The sequence below is a fragment of the Clarias gariepinus genome, chromosome 25 (assembly GCF_024256425.1).
Source record: "Clarias gariepinus isolate MV-2021 ecotype Netherlands chromosome 25, CGAR_prim_01v2, whole genome shotgun sequence".
In the NCBI taxonomy this organism is placed as follows: Eukaryota; Metazoa; Chordata; class Actinopteri; order Siluriformes; family Clariidae; genus Clarias; species Clarias gariepinus.
In genome coordinates this window covers 18059837-18077815 of record NC_071124.1, presented here as the reverse complement: position 1 = coordinate 18077815, position 17979 = coordinate 18059837, and the positions used below count along the sequence as shown (strand labels likewise).

The window sequence follows — 17979 nt, the reverse complement described above, 5'->3', positions numbered from 1 at the left end:
TGGTGTCACACACACACACACACACATATATATCCATCCACTCCCATCCATTGGGATGAAATTAGAGTGACAAGTTAGAGTTATGATCCTTTTCATGACTCTATACAATCATTATTGTATACAACAAAAATCCTATATTTTATAGAATTATTGGATGTTCCTTGTTTGGTGCTTTTTATCTGCTATAACATTTTATACTGTAGACCTCAAAACCATAAATCTAACATTGAAGCAATCCTATTAATCTTAATTAGGGTTGAAACTTCAATATCTTAAATACATACAATTTTCAGATGAAACCATATGATACTGTAATGTCACAGTTTGTTTTATTACAAAAAATAATGTTGCATTTCTAAATAATAGTTATTTTTCATTCTCCTTTACATTTTTTTAAGTTATGAAGTACATGCTTAACTGTGTAAATTATTCTCCTGAGCTATTTTGCACTGGATGGCAGAGCGGCTTAGCCAACAAAACATACTTAAATCATTTTCATCATTAAAAAAAATCTTATTTCAAAGCAAATAATCTAACGCCCAATAACCAAAAGTAAAAATGTTTGGCTCTTTTAGCTTTTAAATAAGAGCTGTGATTGTCTTTGTGGATTCCAACCAAAATTCCTTACACCCAGTGGGTACAGATGAGACTGCGGGACATCTTCATGTGCATACAATACAAACTATAGACCTACAGCAGACCCATGGAAACCATACCAATCTTAACACTCCACCTCCACATGACTTCAGGAATAACTTCCTATTGTTGTCATTTTTAGGGCATTTTCATAAAGTAATAAGTACTTAGTAATAAGTACAGTAGTATCATATTTCGGTAAAGAGATTTAAGAACCTCTTACTGAGTCTTGAGTTTTTACTTACCACAGATGACCTGAGCAAGGTCAAATATCATTATTATTTAGTGATCATAAAAACCATACCTTTACTCCTATATAATCCTCAGTTACACTAATGCACTTCTCCAGTACTTTCATAACCGTGTTGTTATTCAGCACAATCTAAAGTTTTGGGTTTGACTTGAACTGTATCTATCTAGCTGTATTTGTATTTCAAACTTTTTTTTATTTTAAAACATTTAAATTATGAAGCAAATTATACTATACTTTTTCTTGTTCTTATTTCTTTTCGATGATGATGATGAAGAAAAATAGTTTTTTTACACAGTGTATGTGAAATCTATCTATCTATCTACTTAGTATTTTTAATATATATTTCATACATTTTTATTTTAAAACATTTTGATTATGAAACAAATTATACTATACTTTTTCTTCTTCTGATAATAATAATAATAAATTGTTTTTGCAATCTATCTATCTATCTATCTATCTATCTATCTATCTATCTATCTATCACTCTTATCTGTATTACAAATGATCTGATCAGTAATTATTATGTTCTGTTATTTTGCACAATCTAAAGTTCTGGGTTTGACTTGAACACGCCTTGAATCTCTCTATCCACTTATTAGTCTTGTTATTTTATACACTTTTATTTGAAAACAGTAAAATATGAAATAAAATAAACTATACTTTTTCTTCTTTGCCTTCCTGTTCTGATGATAACGCTGTGAATGCATTTCGTTTAATGAGACCATCTAAGGAGAAGTCCTGCGTGTGTGTGTGTGTGTGTGTGTGTGTGTAAGAGAGAGTGAGAGAGTAATATGTGTGTGTGTGAGAAAATTTTGGAAGAATGTGTATGAATGTAATGGGGAACCATGGAAAGTGTGTGTGCGCGCCGCGAGCGCTCGCGCGCGCGCGGAGAGGGATTGTGACGTCACCGGGAGGGAGGTGTAGACCCGGGTGCAGTTGTACCGAGCGCAGTGAAAGGTGAAGCTCAAACTCGAAGAGCCCGAGTGTGTGGAGAGGAGTTTCCTTGCTGGGTTTTTCCCCTTCACTCGGTCTCGCTCTCTTTAGCGGCTCGACGCGGGACACTGACTCCGCATGTTCGTGCAGCCTTCGTGACAAAAAGAACTGTGTTTCTTGCTCGCTAGCTGAAGAAGTTTCCGTGTGTTTCCTGGGAACACCTTGGGCTGAAATCAGTGCCGTCACAGGTACAAAGGAGCAGAGGAGCCGGAAGAACTCGCACTACGAGTTTGCAGACTTCCCAACGTGGACCTTGTATTTACCTGCTACATTTAACACACACACACACACACACACACACACACACAGTGACAGCTTGTGGTTCAACATGATGGACTTAAAGAAGAGGAAGATCTTTATCCTGGTGGATGTCCTGTGTGTGATTATCGGTAAGTCTGACTGATAAGGGCCTCGTCCCAAACCGCGCAGCAGCAGCAGCGCACTAATTAGTCTGTCTAATTAGGCACAACGTGCTTCCGGTCAGCGCGCGCTGTTTTAGCATTTGTTGTACTTCATGCTGTCACTTTTTTTTGGTAAATTTAACAACACTTCAGCATTGTTTAGAGACACTTTGTAATTTATATATAAACCCACCAAAGTGTGTTTATGTCAAATATTCATTTCTCCTGCAGAATGTTCAGCCTTCATTTATAAACCTGGAGCTTTTTATTGCTCTTAGTAACATTAGCCTTTTCAAACTACTCAGTTTAAATTTCTCACCCTGCAAACATCTCCAGATATTTACATTCCCTGTGGTTTCTTGGTTGCAGAAACCATGTACACTTTATCTCCTGTGGGAAAGAAAAATGACAAAGGCATGTGGACGGATAAATTCTGTATTCGACAAATCAATCAATTCGTGCACGAACAGGGAAAGAGTAAAAAAAACAGTGTGAAAAAGATGGTTGTTCAAAGAGAGGTACGGTTTGATGCAAACTTTTGCACACCCTTGGAAGAGCATAATAAAAGGGAACATAATGCATTGTGAGCTTGAGAATGATTTGACCGCACTCACTCACTCACTCACTCACTTACTCATCGTCTATACTGCTTTATCCTGTATTTGGGGTTTGTATACACATTTTTCAAAATGACGAAATGCACATCTTACTGAAAAGAGTGGTCTGAACTTTTCCTATATTCAGTTAGTGGTGGCAAGCTCTTCGGTTCAAACTGTACTTTCCAAACACGTCAAATTCAACTATAAAGTACAAGTTTAACTTTTTACATTGAAGCTCCGGGTTCAAGTTTCTTCATCCCCCAGAGGTGGCAAAAGTACACAAACTCATCACTGAAGTACAAGTTTTTGTCCGCTCCCGTCAAGCGGACCCAGGTTTCACGTCGCATGCCCTTCCTGAGGCAACCCTCACATTTTAATCGGGCTTGAGACCAGCAGTGCATCCAGAGGCTAGGGTTTGGGTATTGGGGATGAACTGACCCCTGGCCTTTCACATGGCAGGTGAGAAACCTTCCCTTGAGCCACCAATGACATGAAGTAAAAGTATGAGTATTTGCCTTGAAATGTACTTCACTACGGTTGAAAGTAGCACAACAACAGTAGTCAACAATTTTTTACTCAAATTGTAGTGGTCTACATAGTTAAAGTACATGCTCTAAAAATGTACAAAAAAGTACAAGTACTTCACAAAGAAACAGATGGATATTTATATAACTGGGTTACTGATAAAAAAGTATTTTAAACACAATTTAACCTGACGCTGCTGATAACATGAATGTGCAAGTCTAGTCGAGATGGATAGCGTCAGGATTCAAAATGAATTAACTACACGGAAGGCGGGTAGCATTGTTAGCCTCTTCCATTGTTCTTGGCATAAAACACAAACCAAATGGGTTGGACAAATTTTCTCAACGCTTATGCTCATTATGTTGGTTTGTTAGCTAGATAACTTCTAATCATACCTTAATGATAACAAGTGCACTTATTCGAGTGGATTAAGAATATGATCCGTTGCCCAGGTAACAGTGAATCGCTTCGGTGCACCTACGGAACCAGTATGTGCTTTCATAATGACCTGCCGGTCATTTCTGTAAACTAGGATTAGTGGAATAATTTTGTTCTTGTCTTTTCCATGTGGTGTGCAAGTGACCGCGTAAACGTTTCAATTTAGATTAGAAAATCAATGCACTTCAGTGTGATCGTCAGCTGAAAGGTTAGGAGTCTCGGTTTAAAATGTAGAGAGGAAAAGTACAGGTTTTTATATTTCAATAAAATAATACCAATAAATTAAAATGTCGTGAGTCAAAGGAAAAAAGTGTCACATACTGTACAAAAAAATACTCAAGTACGGATACACAGAAAAAAATTGCTTAAGTACCGTAGTTGTACTTTATTTGCCACTTCTGTCATCTTCCACAATAAATGATCATTTCTGACAAAAAAAATATTATGCAGCTAATCGACATTTGTTAAGGTAATTATCTCCCCAAACCACAGCAAGAGGAAGAATTGTATTAGACAATTTAAATAAGGATGATGCGAAGTGTCTAATAGAATAATTGAAACCAAAGACGGGCGCTAAAAAAAGGTCTGGCAGGGACAAAAATTTTGGATCAAAATCTCAGAATGCGATCGCTACTAGGATGCCAATAAGAAGATGGCATAAGGATTACACAAAACTTGTACAGTATAGCCAATAATGATTCATAAAAAACATGCAAGTGGACTTTTGTTTTTAGGGATTTTTCCCCCCTGCATTTCATGACGTAGGCAGACGTTAGTATGCTATTTTCCGCTACAGGTGTGTTGTTAAAGGATTGTCGTCACAATGGAAATATGATGTTATCACATTTCCTTTGCTTTAACAGAATTTGTAGAAAACTTTATTTGGATCGTCTCATTAGGTATTGGGTTGCACTTAATAGATTGTTAAAATCCTGCTATAAAGCCATAAAATAACGTTTTGATTTGCAAACATTTGCACTGCCTTGTACATATAAACCCGGCCCATGATAATCCAAAAGCATTTGGCTTACTCATTCCGCTTACAACGCATTCAGATGCTGCGTTCACAGGAGTGACTCAGTAAACATGAATATATTATTCAGGGTAAAGTTCAGTACTGATGTAAAACTACTCCATGAATTAAAATGTTTTCACAACATGTTATGGGCATGCGTCTTTTGGGACTGTAGTTTTTGTATTTTTTTTTTTTTTTCTTTTCAACTTATCAGCTCATCTAACCCTTCATCAGATTACAATGGGTGTGTTAGAGCAGAGGAACACGCGTTTTATTATAGGGAGGTTTTTTTTGTGTGTGGTGTGTGTGTGTGCATGTTCATGGCAGAGATTTTTAATGCACTTCTGGTCCTAAAATGCTAAGTAATGCTTGAATCAATTGAGGAAGCTGTATTTAAAATTTGAGGGGCGTTCAAATCAAACTGGGACATTTGATGGCGGCGAATAACAGAAGGTAAAAATTACTTATATTTTTCGTTATACTCCCCTGCTACACCTGAAAAGGGCTGGCTTCCTCATAAACTGCTTTAATGGCCCCAAACATGTGGAAATAAGTTGATATGAGGTCAGGACTGTTTGGAGGGAATGTGGCAATAACTCCCAGCTGATTTTCTGTAATGTGCCTATAGTGCTGATAAACGATTGTGTTTGTACGGTTCCCACTGAGAGAAGCGTCATTTCCTCAAGTTGGCTAAGTTCCACGCTCTGAATGTTCACGGAACCGACTGCAGTGGGCTCCGAGCCATCTCGACAGGGATCGTCATTTGACTTCTGTAAAACGTTTTATGTTTTGAAGAGTTTTTCGGTAAACGTTAAAAATGACTACTTGTTTTTGTGACCCGAAACAGACATTAAAGCATTACTGGTTAAACGTTCTTAAACTGATGCCAAAGAATGTGGTTAAGGGAATTCCAAGCTTTCTAAGTGACCTTAGATCCAATCAAAGACTTCTGTATGTGTCAATGAAGCCCACTCAGGTCCCCAGAACTGGTGATTGACTTTGTGGCTAATATGGCGACTTCATCATGGTAGGTTCCTGTACCTTTATGAATAAAAAAAAAAAAAAAAAGTTAAAAATAACTTACAGGTCAATTTATATCTTTAATCATATCATGACATCTAAACTGTGTTCATCGAGGCATGTTTCTGTGGTGGTGTACACAATGCTATTGTAATGTACAATGCAGATGTTATCTTTGGACCCCAATGGGCATTAGTTCCAGGCATTAGCGCCCAAGGACATCCCGCCCTCACCATCATATGATACAGTCGATTCATCATTTTCTTTGTCCAGATATTTCCATGGAAAAACATGGAATGCTGACTGATCTTCATTATTCAAGCATGTACAATTTGTGTTTTGCACAGACAGTCTGGTAAGATGGCTTGTAGTCCCATTTGATTTAGGCTATGGAGCATCTCTTTCCGGATACAAGCTTCACGACCTTGATTGACTCTCGACAGTTTGCATTAAAAAAACACACAAAATAACCCATCATTAGTATTTAAGAACCTTTCTTGAAGTATGATATCTCTGCTTGTTAGCTGACATGTGGTTGTTTTTTTTTCTACAAAAGTAGGCAAGACTTGAGCCGTCCGGTTTGTCTGGCTATACTGTAGATGATGTGCATTAAAACAAACCTTATATACCGTGTATTTGATCGAACCCTTGACCATCAAGTAAACAGGAAGTCTTTACTTTAAGTACTTTGCTGTTTATTTTCATTAAAATAAACCCTATCTCATAGTGTGCTGTTTATCTAATGGAAAGTTTATTTTCTGAATCACTCCGGTTTTCAGACATCATTTCTCGCTAGTTTATTTTGTTGCCTTGCCAATCTTATCCGTTTCTCTTCCCACATTAGGGTTCCTGGAAGTTGTACTTATCTAACTGGACTTTAAGAGAACATCAATTTGTCCAAGCATTTCTGTTCTGGTTCTGTTTACAGCAAGCCTCATTTTCGATTAATTAAAGGTCCCATATTTTACAGTTTCTTCAGTCCTCAGAGCTTTTCCACAGTTAATCCTCCTGGCAGATCAAGCTTTAAAATTTTTTTATTTTTATTTTAGACCTAAACTCCCTTTATTTCACTTTTCGCTCTAAATGATCAATTTCATTGTTTGTATAAATGAGTTCCTGCTAAGACATGCCCCTTCGGTTCTTATATGAGGTCACAAAAGGGAAAAATCCAATTGGCTTGTTTGAAACAAAATGGAAACAAGGGATAATTTCTTTTCCCCTTAGGTTTGCACCCATGCGAACACACACACTGGAGACACATCCGAAGGTCTAAAAATGTATACAAAAATAAAAAGTGAATTTTGCGTACCTTTTAATATTGACTCCCCTGTACAAGTTAATGGGCTTCATTTATCAAGCTGGACATGAACAGATTAATTATTAAGTTGCTCACAGGAGCATTGATACAAATAACATTCATGGAAACCCAATTTGTTTGAATAAACCTGTCTCGCCTAGGCGAGTATAACTGTACATTTAAAAGACTCACTAATGAGTATAATTGGCGATGAAGTAAAAAAAGCTAATTTCTAAAAAAGGTTGCATTATCGAGTATAAATCTCTTAAGTTTTAATCGCACGCAAAAATGTAAATTGTTTTACGGAAACCTGCCGTTTCGTATTGATGACATGAAATAAAGAGATCCAAAACAATCCTATAACTTAAGACAAATAAGAGAACAAAAGAATCGTCTCTATCATGATTGACATTTACGAACATGTGTGGTTGAGAATGAAGTCTGTAAATCTAGTGGATTTTTTTTTTTTTTGGGCATTCGTCCCAACAACTGTACACACAGCTTTACGACAAGATGAATAAACGGTGAAACTGCCTTAGGTGTGTGTGTGTGTATAGATTGGAATACGTGTAATTATAGTATGTACAATACCAGTCACGGGATTGGATTTATTTTCTACATTTTAGGACAATACAGAATTTTTTTTTCTTTTCGAACTATAAAATAACACACATTAATTAGGTAATTAATTAACAATTAATAGGCTTCTCAGTCTGTCTGTCGAGAGAGAGATCTTATAGATTGATGATTTTTCTAAGGCGAGTACGCATTCTTGTCTTGCATAATAGGTGAAATAACAGCCTTTATACTAGGTCTAGGTTTACTATACATTCCTCTACTGTGTGTGTGTGTGTGTGTGTTTCACAAAACAAGTATACCAGGTAGACTTGCCGTGTTGTTAAGACTTGCACAAGCTGTTGCACGGTTTAGGGTTTCGTTCTGCCTCCTTATTAGATTTTTTTGACCCACTTTCCTTTGTTAATACACTACAGGCCAACGTCAACATGCACTCAATTGAGCCAAAACCGTTCATAAATGTTTAGCGGACAGGATCTTTTGAGGAAAGCTCTCTTCCTCCCGTCTGCTCAGACCCAGCCAAATATTTGTGGACGTGTCTGGGTTTTTTTAGTTTTGGTTTCTAAGGTGTGGACCAAAGGCACGATTACTACAGCATGTAATACACATTGGTCCAGATTTGTTTCTGAGCGGGAAAGCTAAGGTTTTATTTATTAATTTGTTTTTGTTTAATTTGGGCAGGTTATATTTTTGCATGGTTACAATTTCAAAAAAATTTTTTTTTTTTTGTGCTGAGTATTTATACAGTGTTTATACGGACTGATCCTAGGAGTGACACAATTGCAATTTACTTGCGCAAATTAGTTAGAATAAACTTGAACTAATCAGAGGTTAAGCTTTGAATTGTTGTACTGGTTACATTTCAAAAAGATGGCAACATGCATACAATTAAAGGCACGTTCTTAGTGCTGCGGTCATATTAATATGTCTTCATTTAAACCCTCTTAAACATATCAATTAGCTTGTCAGTGCTTCTATTGCACGAGTAAATAGCTCTCTTCCCACAGAAATAATCACCTTTGTGTGTGTGTGTGTAAATGACTTGAGCTGAATATAAGAATGGACATTGCACAGGTATGATACCAGTGTACATACTGTAGCATAGTGCGGCATACGTTTTACTGTATATCACCTGGGTGTGGTAGATGTCCTGGCTGAAAGGCAGTTCACAAATATATAGTATATTAAAGTATATTAATCATCCTAATGTGTGCTCTGTTATCTCTAATATCAAATCATGGACAAGGCAGAAGCTCCCACCTCATAATTAACAGCTCAAAAACTTGTAGTTTAAAAAAGAAAATGTATAATAGTTGACATTTTGCCAACCATTTTTTTTTAAAATTATTTTACTTTTTAAGCATGTCACAATACAATATAAATACAAACAACCCACTTCAGATCACTCCCCAACATCCCAACCTACAACAAAGAACCACAGCAGGAACACCGCCCCATCTACCCTAAGAAGAAAAATAAGGGGGAAAAATGGCATGTAAAGCCAGACAAAATATGTGTTATCTACTACAACACATCAATACAACACAAAAATATCGTTGTTATCATTGCAAGAGCCGAGCTGGGGTGTACTGGGAGTACTGTCTAAAAGAGAAAAAACGTCCTCACACTTTGGTAAACTTCCTCAAGGCTTTTGCTTCGTTGCACTGGATTTTTTTCACAATGCGAAGAAGAAAGCCTCGTCTTCGGCCATCTCTAACGCGAGGTAGGAAGTGATGACTTGGTATCAACTACAAGATGGAGAAAAGAAAAGATGCTGGTGATTTAGTGTTTTTTTTTTATTATTTTTTTATTCATTGCTGCTGTAACTTATAACTAATTCAACTATAACTGAACAGAAATGATAAAATTTCTTTTACTTAGTTAATAAAGCGTCTAGTTATTTGCGAGTACTGTTTTGCTGAAGTCTTAAAAGAGCTGACGCAAATGTAGTTATACTGTATAAAGCAAATCGCGTATCAGGAACGTGACAGAAGCTCAAGTAGGTTGCTGACGAGCTGCATCACATCACTCAGTTATTTTCCTGATTAATTTTAGGAAAACGACAGTTTTTTGTGTGATGGGTTTAAAACAACAGCTATAAGTAATACTACAAAAATCAGCGAATGCTAAACAAACCATAAGTTAGATTGACAGCTCATCAGACCAATCACAGCAGAGTATGAAAAGAATGGCAAAAATAAGCGACACATCTTGTTTTAATGTTTTTCATTTTCTGCCCTGCAGACGGGTTTTGTGCGTCATAATAGTCTCAAACCACCAACTGGACAGCCTATTATTTTTGGATACGTTGCTCTTATTTATTACTCGTGTTGTTGTACAGTACGCATTGCACTGCTGACACGTAATAACTGCGTAAGTGAGCTCCTGTGATTTGTGAGCGTATAAGCAACACTAGCCAGGTTCAGTGACCAGAAGGTTGTAAGCTCGATTCCCAGAACTGTAAGTTGCAGAGCATTAATTCTCTCACACTCACTTCCTGCAAATCTACTCGCTTATCCTGCACACTGCTAGGGATAAGAGAAGCGTTACAAAATGTGAAATACTGTACATCTTATGTTTGTGTTTCTGATTATAGATATTATAGTATAGTAATAAAATAATAGCATAGTAGACCATCCAGTAAATATTACACCATGCAATGAGGAAGTGAATTAACCAAGCCCGCTGTTAACGGCCAAGCCTTGATAAAGGGTTATACATTTCCACTCACTACACTCAGGGCTGAGAGATACGAGTGTGTAAGATCAGGGCTTAACAAAATGCAGCATGAATCGGTTTTCTCCCAGGTGAAGGTTTTGATATACGATTTGTGGAGAGTTTGTGCAAATTTGAGTTAGACCCAGCAAGAGAAGACCTGTTGTAGTTTCTTGCTTCTAGTTTTTTGTCTATGGTTTAGAATCCTATTCTTTTCCTGTGGATCATGCTCAAGCATGTCTGAGGCCAGTTTTGACGGGATTACTTATCTTCGTCTTGTCCAGCATAGTAGATATTTTCAAGCTGTTCGCCATGACACGCTTTTCCAGATCGAGTCAAATAATGAGCGATCTAGGGGGTTCATGCAGGTCCCAAACTAATTCTCACAATTTGAAGAGGTCAAGTAAACATTTAGATGAAAGGTTTGTGGTAGTGCATGTAACATTAAAAGATATAGCTATATAGACTGATGGTAAAAAAACAGGGGTTTTGTGAATATCCTTGAGCCATTCCCAGGGGGGAGACATTGGGCCGGTAGGACCTGCAATAAATTATTCATTTTTATGCAATAAATGTCACAGTTTAGGGATAAAAAAGGGAAATAACTAAGCCCTAAGGGATGAGAAATGCTCTTTTTTTCAGCATATAATGTATTCTTATTTAATTTTTTTATAAACGAAAGTGTTTAATACGTTATAAATAGTAAATAAAAGAATATAATTATAATAATAATAATAATAATAATAATAATAATAGTAAACAGTACAAAATAATGTATCATTAATTTTTTTTTGTTCAGTAAATTTAATTACTTATTATTTTCAAATGTGAATATGTCCTGCATATATTCATAAAAATATTCTAAAATATTATAGAGTACAGGATTATAATAAACTGGTTAAGGCATTGGACTACGGTTCGGAAGGACCCAGGTTCAAACCTCATGACCAGTGTTGGGCCCTTGACCTCAACCGCTCAGATGTATAATGAGATAAAAATGTAAGTCGCTCCGGATAAGGGCGTATGCTAAATGCCGTAATGTATTACACTGTACACTGCCTGGCCAAAAAAAAAGATTTAAATTCGATCTTTAGCATTGATTACTGTACAGCACACAATGAAGTGATCAGTTCATGTGTGAAAATGATCCCTCCCGCTCCCAGATCCACTCTCTCACAATCTGGAGTCCTGGTTTATGCCCTGAAGAAAAACTGCACTGATGTGATAATCTGGTCACTTAGTACATTCAGTTTGTCAGCTGACTTCATTTTATATTCAGGACCAACAACCTGAAACAACCCCAGATCATAACTCTGCCTTCAGAAGCTTGTACAGTGGACACTATGCATGCTGGGTTCATCGCTTCATGTGCTTCCCTTCTTCTAGAATAGGGTCAGTCTGGACTCATCAGATCACATAACTTTTTTTTACATCGTTTCAAAGTCCAATCTTTATGCTCCTTAGCAAATTAAAGGCTTTTTCCTGATTAGTCTCATTTATCAGTGCTTTTCTTATTTTGTCCCAATCCCGTGAGTTCTCATCACATTTTGTGTGTGTGTGTGTGTGTGTGTGTGTGTGTGTGTGTGGAAATGCCCTTACTTTCACTATTAAACATGGCTATGGTTTTTACTGTTGATTTTATTTTTTTAGTTTTTAACCATGCAACTTCAAGTGTTTACGTGATCAATTGTTTTTTGTTTTTTTACTGACTTTTTAAAATAAATAAACACATTTCTTCCACAACAACTGACGGTTCAGCACTATCCTTTCAGGTTTTCATAACGTGTTTGGGTTCTTATGCCAGTTCCAGTAATGAATTTTTTAGTGTGTTTTAGTTTGTTTAATGCAGCCCAATTACTTGACCCTTCTGTAATGACTTTTTTTGTAATTTATTTTATTTTATTTTTTTTGCCCAGGCAGCATGTTTCTTACCGCTAACTACTTGTAGAGACATTTTGATATAGGCTTTATTTTTAAAACATTTGTTTGTAAGACGCGTACAAATAGTCAATATTAACTTTATTATTAAATGACTAATAACTCAATTGGAATTTGAACTTGAAGTTAAATTGTTTTTATGAACAACTTTTTTTTTCAACCAGCAATTTATTGTATTTTTAAGAAAGGACTACTGTGTCAAGCTTGTCGAGAGTGTATAATACGTTAAGAATAATAATGGGAATTTAAATCTTTTGAAAAAGGACAAAATATATGAAACCAACCCCTCTGTTAGCAGGAGTTGGTCTATTATTGTGCCTGGTAATGTAGCTGATGTTTTTATCACATTTACATGACATATCTGCATCATGCAAATCAGTCTCCTTATCCCGTGTGTTTAAAAATTTTTTTATAAACAAACACACACACACACACAACACAACGACTGAACTCCCAGGCTGCATTGCGTCACATTTTCACACCCTCTTCACCTGAAGTTTTGCAACATTCTGTGTAATCTCCGGGGCCAGGTTAACAGACTTGTCTCTTGCTTTTATTCCAAGGCATGCTTTCATTTAATTTGTGTTGACATGTCCAGTTTTTGTCGAGTAGTTAACAAAAACAGAATGATAGTTTCACAGTTTTGCATCTAGTTACATTTTCATGGTGTGTAATGTGAACCTCTCGATGGAGTTAAACTAAGACGGCTCTGGGCAACTGGATGTAAATTAAGTGGCAGGTCTAGAATTACTGTAGCAAGTAACAGGCTCACCAACACTACATTCAAGTGCCTGGCACCTTTCAACTTCAATTCAGAACAAACTTTTTGTAAGTTATTCTAAATGTCTTAGCGAGCCATAATTAATTCCAATAAATATAGTTGTAGTTGTAAATATATATATATATATATATATATATATATATATATATATATATATATATATATAATTATTATTATTATTATTATTATTTATTTATTTATTTATTTATTTATTTATTTTTTATGAACAGCCACCAAGCAGCTTTATAGAAATCTGGAGGCATAAACTTCTTTTAGGGGAACGCAATCCTCTCAGGAGGGACGAGTCTAAAGTACAGATATTTCCAATCCCAAAGTAATCTTAATTATTTCAGAAATGATTAAGTATATTAAGCTGTGCTGGATTTAATAGGAACGCTTTACACGCATGCTCATTCACCCAGATATCCAGCTGATCGAGAGCACAATGCATTAATTCATGCAGAAAGGTCAGATTTCCACACGCATAACTATCTAGAGCCGGGGTGTTATATTCTTCCGAGGGCCATGCCGAGGGTTGTGAATAAAATCAGGGGCCAGGGATTTTATTACAAGCATAAATAGTATAATAAATGTTTTAAGTAAAACATAGTGTGTATAAACAGGTCCAATATTATATTGTGTTTATGTGAATAATTATTAGCAATGAAACTGACCAATAAAGCAAAACATTACTCATCATGAACACTTTGGAAAAAAAATGATAGGGCTGTCAGACTGTGCGATTTAATGTGCGATTACGCAGTTTATTGAAATTTTTCTTAGTCGATGGAAAGGTGAGTCAGTTTTTAATTTAGACTTAAATTATTTAAGTAAAATTACAAACATTAAATGTCGAACATTAACAAAATTCCTTCCAGAAATACTCCTTGATTGTGGGACCATAAGCACTTCTTCTTTAGAGTTTGTGCACGATTGGTGCAATACCGCCACCTACATCAACATCACGAATTGCACAACATTTCAGTGCTTTTAATAAAAAAAAAATTTTATTAATGACTTGCAGATCGATTGGCCAGTGACTGGAATCAGCAGGTTTTTAGCTTGACCAGCCAAGAACGTAGATACCGGATCACCCTCAGACATTTCCGAGTCCCTGCCACTTACTCCAGAGTGGTGCAAAAGAAAAATGTTTGCCCCGTCATCTAAAGGTTGTAAATTTTACTTCTGTTTGATGAATCCTTATCCGGGAGTCTAGAAAGCAGCTCAGACATGCTATTGGATGGAAGTGCACTCGCACATCAAAGCATGGATGTTTGCGCTGTATTCCTGCCCTCTAACGCTGCGTGTGCAGCAGTTTAATAAGATGCGATTGTCGTGTACATTTGTACCAAAAAAGCAAAAGTTCTGTGCAGGATGCTGCAGGTTATTTGTGCAGGTTTTACGCTGGATGCCCTTCCTGCTGCAACCCACGCATTTCTCTCCAGGTTTACAGTAGGACAGGACCAGGGCTTGTCCAAGTGTCCAACAGGGTCCACCTACATGCTAGAATGTCTAAGTTTTTACATTTTTAAATCATTGCTGCTACTCAAGAATGTTAAATGTTTACTGTTTCTCCTCCCACTACCTCAACTCATACCTCATTACCACAAAAGTACTGAAACGCATTGCGTTGTTGTGTTTGTCACTCTGTAGCTCTTTGTTTGTTTATTTGCATGTGCACTTTGTTGCCTATTGTTGTCTCTCTCCTTTGTATAGAAGTAGTTTTAGGTCAACTTAAAAATAAAAAATGTAAATCTGTCATATCTGAGCTAGTCAGCTAATTAGGTCTCTTAGTTAGCTAGAGTTGTGTTGGTAATTTATGTTGTTGCATGTATGTATCACCTTGGTCCTGGAGGAACGTAGTTTCGTTTCACTGTGTACTGAACTGTATATGGTTGGAATGACAATAAAAGCCTACTTGAATGTATGTCAAATTGTATGGATTACTTTGGAAACTTGAAAGGACACAATAATAGGGCCTTTATTGCAAACTCCACGCAGAATAGGCATTGTGCTTGCTTTTGAGGTTAACTTTCATCAGACACTGCACCTCTTCCTAGTACTGATCTTATCTATTTTAGGTGAAATGTCCTCTCTCTCTCGCCTGCTTTCAGTACCGAGACCAGATGCGAGGCAGGATTTGTGGGATGTCTTGTTGGTTTTTATTTACGGAGTACATGTGTTCGTACGAAAAGGTCCCTCCGAACATTTGTGGCACGTGAAGTTGGATCTTGCTTAATTCTTTGAATGAATTCACGCCCAGAACTGGATGGCAAGTAGGAAAGCGAAGACGGATTGCTTTGGAGCGTCTGTAAGAATTTTTTTTTTTTTTTACTTTTTAATCAGCGATTAGCAGCTTTCAACCCTGCAGTTTTAAAAGTGCACTCAGGACTTTAAGGTGCTAAAGGTCAGAAAGGCTTTGACCTTAAAGGAGGGCTACGATAACGCAACACTTCTTTGCAACCATGGTGAGCAGAAAAGCATCTGTGATCAAAATCACCTGGATTTTACATTTTCGTGTATGATGTGAACACGAACTGTACTGTAGCTCTCCTTCACCCGTAGCTGTACGATTTCATTCATTGTCCTGCTGCTGCCACCTGATTGGCTGATTTCGATTTTTTGCACGAATGAAATCGTGATTAACGGCAAATCGTGATTTACGAGCCTTTCTTTTGTTTGTTTGTTTGTTTTTGTTTGTTTCATTCAGATAGTATTTGAAATGACTTAATTAAAAAAAAACTGAGAGTAAACATTTGGAATAGATGTTAGATTTTACACTTTGTTCTTTACTTTCTCACACACACACAGCAAGACAAAAAAAAGCCAATGTGATTTATCTTTAGTCAGCGTCTTTTTATTTTTTTTTGTCTGTCCCACACATACACACACTAACTCGCACGTACACTCCCACACATGGTCACATAATAAAACCAATTAGATTACTCTTTTGTCAGCTTTCTCTTTTTTTCTTTCTCACCCACACACCCACAGTAAGACAAAAAAGGCAAGTTTATCTACCCTGAGTTGCCTCGCTCACACAGGAAGATAAAACCCAGCAACTAAGAGAGATAGTCTTGCCTTTTTTTTTTTTGTCTCGCTGCGTGTGTGCGAGAGAGTGTGTGGTGTTTGTGGTACTCAGAGCAAGAGATAGCGAAAGCTTGAGGTAACTAAGAGTAGATAATCTTTTCTGGCTCTGACTTTTGCTTTCTCGCATGTAACACAAACAGACCACACTCTTTCACACACAATCAGACAAAAAAAGTTTTTTTTTTTTTTTTCTTTCCACATCATTAGTCAGCATTTTGTTCCTTTCCCTCAATGGCTCACACATGCTAATGAAAACAGCAAGTTTATAAATCCGTCATCAGCCTCCCCCTCTTCTTTCTCTTTTCTCTCCCTCTTTCTTTTTTCTCTTCAAATCAAAACCAAATTTATGAGCTTCTCAGCTCTGGCATCGAGGTGCGCGTTGCTCCATCTCCCAGCGAGCCCGTTCTCACCCTTAACTCAGCCTCAGTCTGACAGCACGGTTTCCTCCTTCAAGAACAACAGCTGCAAATGGTCTGCTCTTTAACCCGCGAGGCAATTCATCCACTGATGCACGAGGAAGGTCACCGAAGAGTTTTGGCCTCTCGCAGCAGTTTATTGTACCGGTCAGCATTTCGGGGGAAGTGTTTTGCAGTGCAGGCCCGGGTCAGTAGCAGTTTACCGTGAGTCACGCGATGCAGAAAGGAGATGTCTCAGCTGCGCACGATTCTGACCTGCGTTTAAAATAATTGTGATGATCGTCGCTGTCGCAGCAGATTTCATCTAGCGGCATGCCGATTATTATGAGCAGCTATTGAGGAGTAAAGAGAGACGTTTAAAAAAAAATAACTGATCATTTTTTACATTCATATTATTTAATTAAATGGACAACAAGGAATGCATCAAGTGCAACAAAAACAGAATAATTCATTGTTAAACTGTAAAAAAGACAGTCATTTTTTAAATGACTTCATATGTCATAAACCTTTTAAGAATAAATTACAGTTAAGCACACAGCACTACGATTTAACCTTTTATTTAATTTTTTATCCGAGCAATATGTCTATATTTGGAGCATTCAAGTCAAAACCGGGACTTTCTCTTAGACAAAGACATTAAACTGATAAACGTCTACAGAAGCTTTCAAGCACAGAATCATGATCAGATCGTCTATTACATTACATTTACATTACGGCAGACGCCCTTATCCAGAGCGACTTACTGTACATTTTTATCTTATTTTACATCTGAGCAGTTTGTAGGATTTGAACCTAGGTTCCTTCGAATGCCTTAATCACTGAGCTACTCCTGACCCCATGTAGTGATGTGAGCTTTCAGCGAGTGGAACGCTTGATCTGTAAAAGTCTAAAAGGTAACTTATGGTCGCCTACTGTACGTGCAGATGAGACACATCTGTCTGTGTGAACTGTACACACAGTCATTCACGAACATCACTTGCATGTCACAGGAACTCATCTGGGAGTTATTGCCACATCTCCCACCCCCGTACAGTCCTGACCTCACTCTGAGCCATTTCCACATGTTCGGATCATTAAAAAAGTTCCTGGGAGTAAAGCGGGCAGTGTAGTATGATCATGGCTCCGGTTTACTGAAAAAAGGTACTTTTTGGTAACTTTATGGTATCCAAGCACTAGTAAAACGCTGGGATGAATGTAGCAGGAGATTACACAGAGAAATAAACTTTTTTTTTTTTTTTTTACTCTCATAATTGGATCTGTTATTCTAAACAGTTAAAAGTCCC

The 17979-nt window shown here is 37.1% G+C and overlaps 1 protein-coding gene across 1 annotated transcript in view; it reads left to right on the top strand.

Moving 5' to 3' along the window:
* Positions 1 to 1824: 1824 nt before the first annotated feature.
* The window catches only part of plpp2a (phospholipid phosphatase 2a), a 39141-nt gene continuing 22986 nt past the window's right edge, over positions 1825 to 17979 (top strand). The window contains exon 1 of the mRNA XM_053486749.1: positions 1825 to 2274. Coding sequence (XP_053342724.1) covers positions 2214 to 2274 — 61 coding nt within the window. The 5' untranslated portion in view covers positions 1825 to 2213. The remainder of the gene's footprint in view (positions 2275 to 17979) is intronic.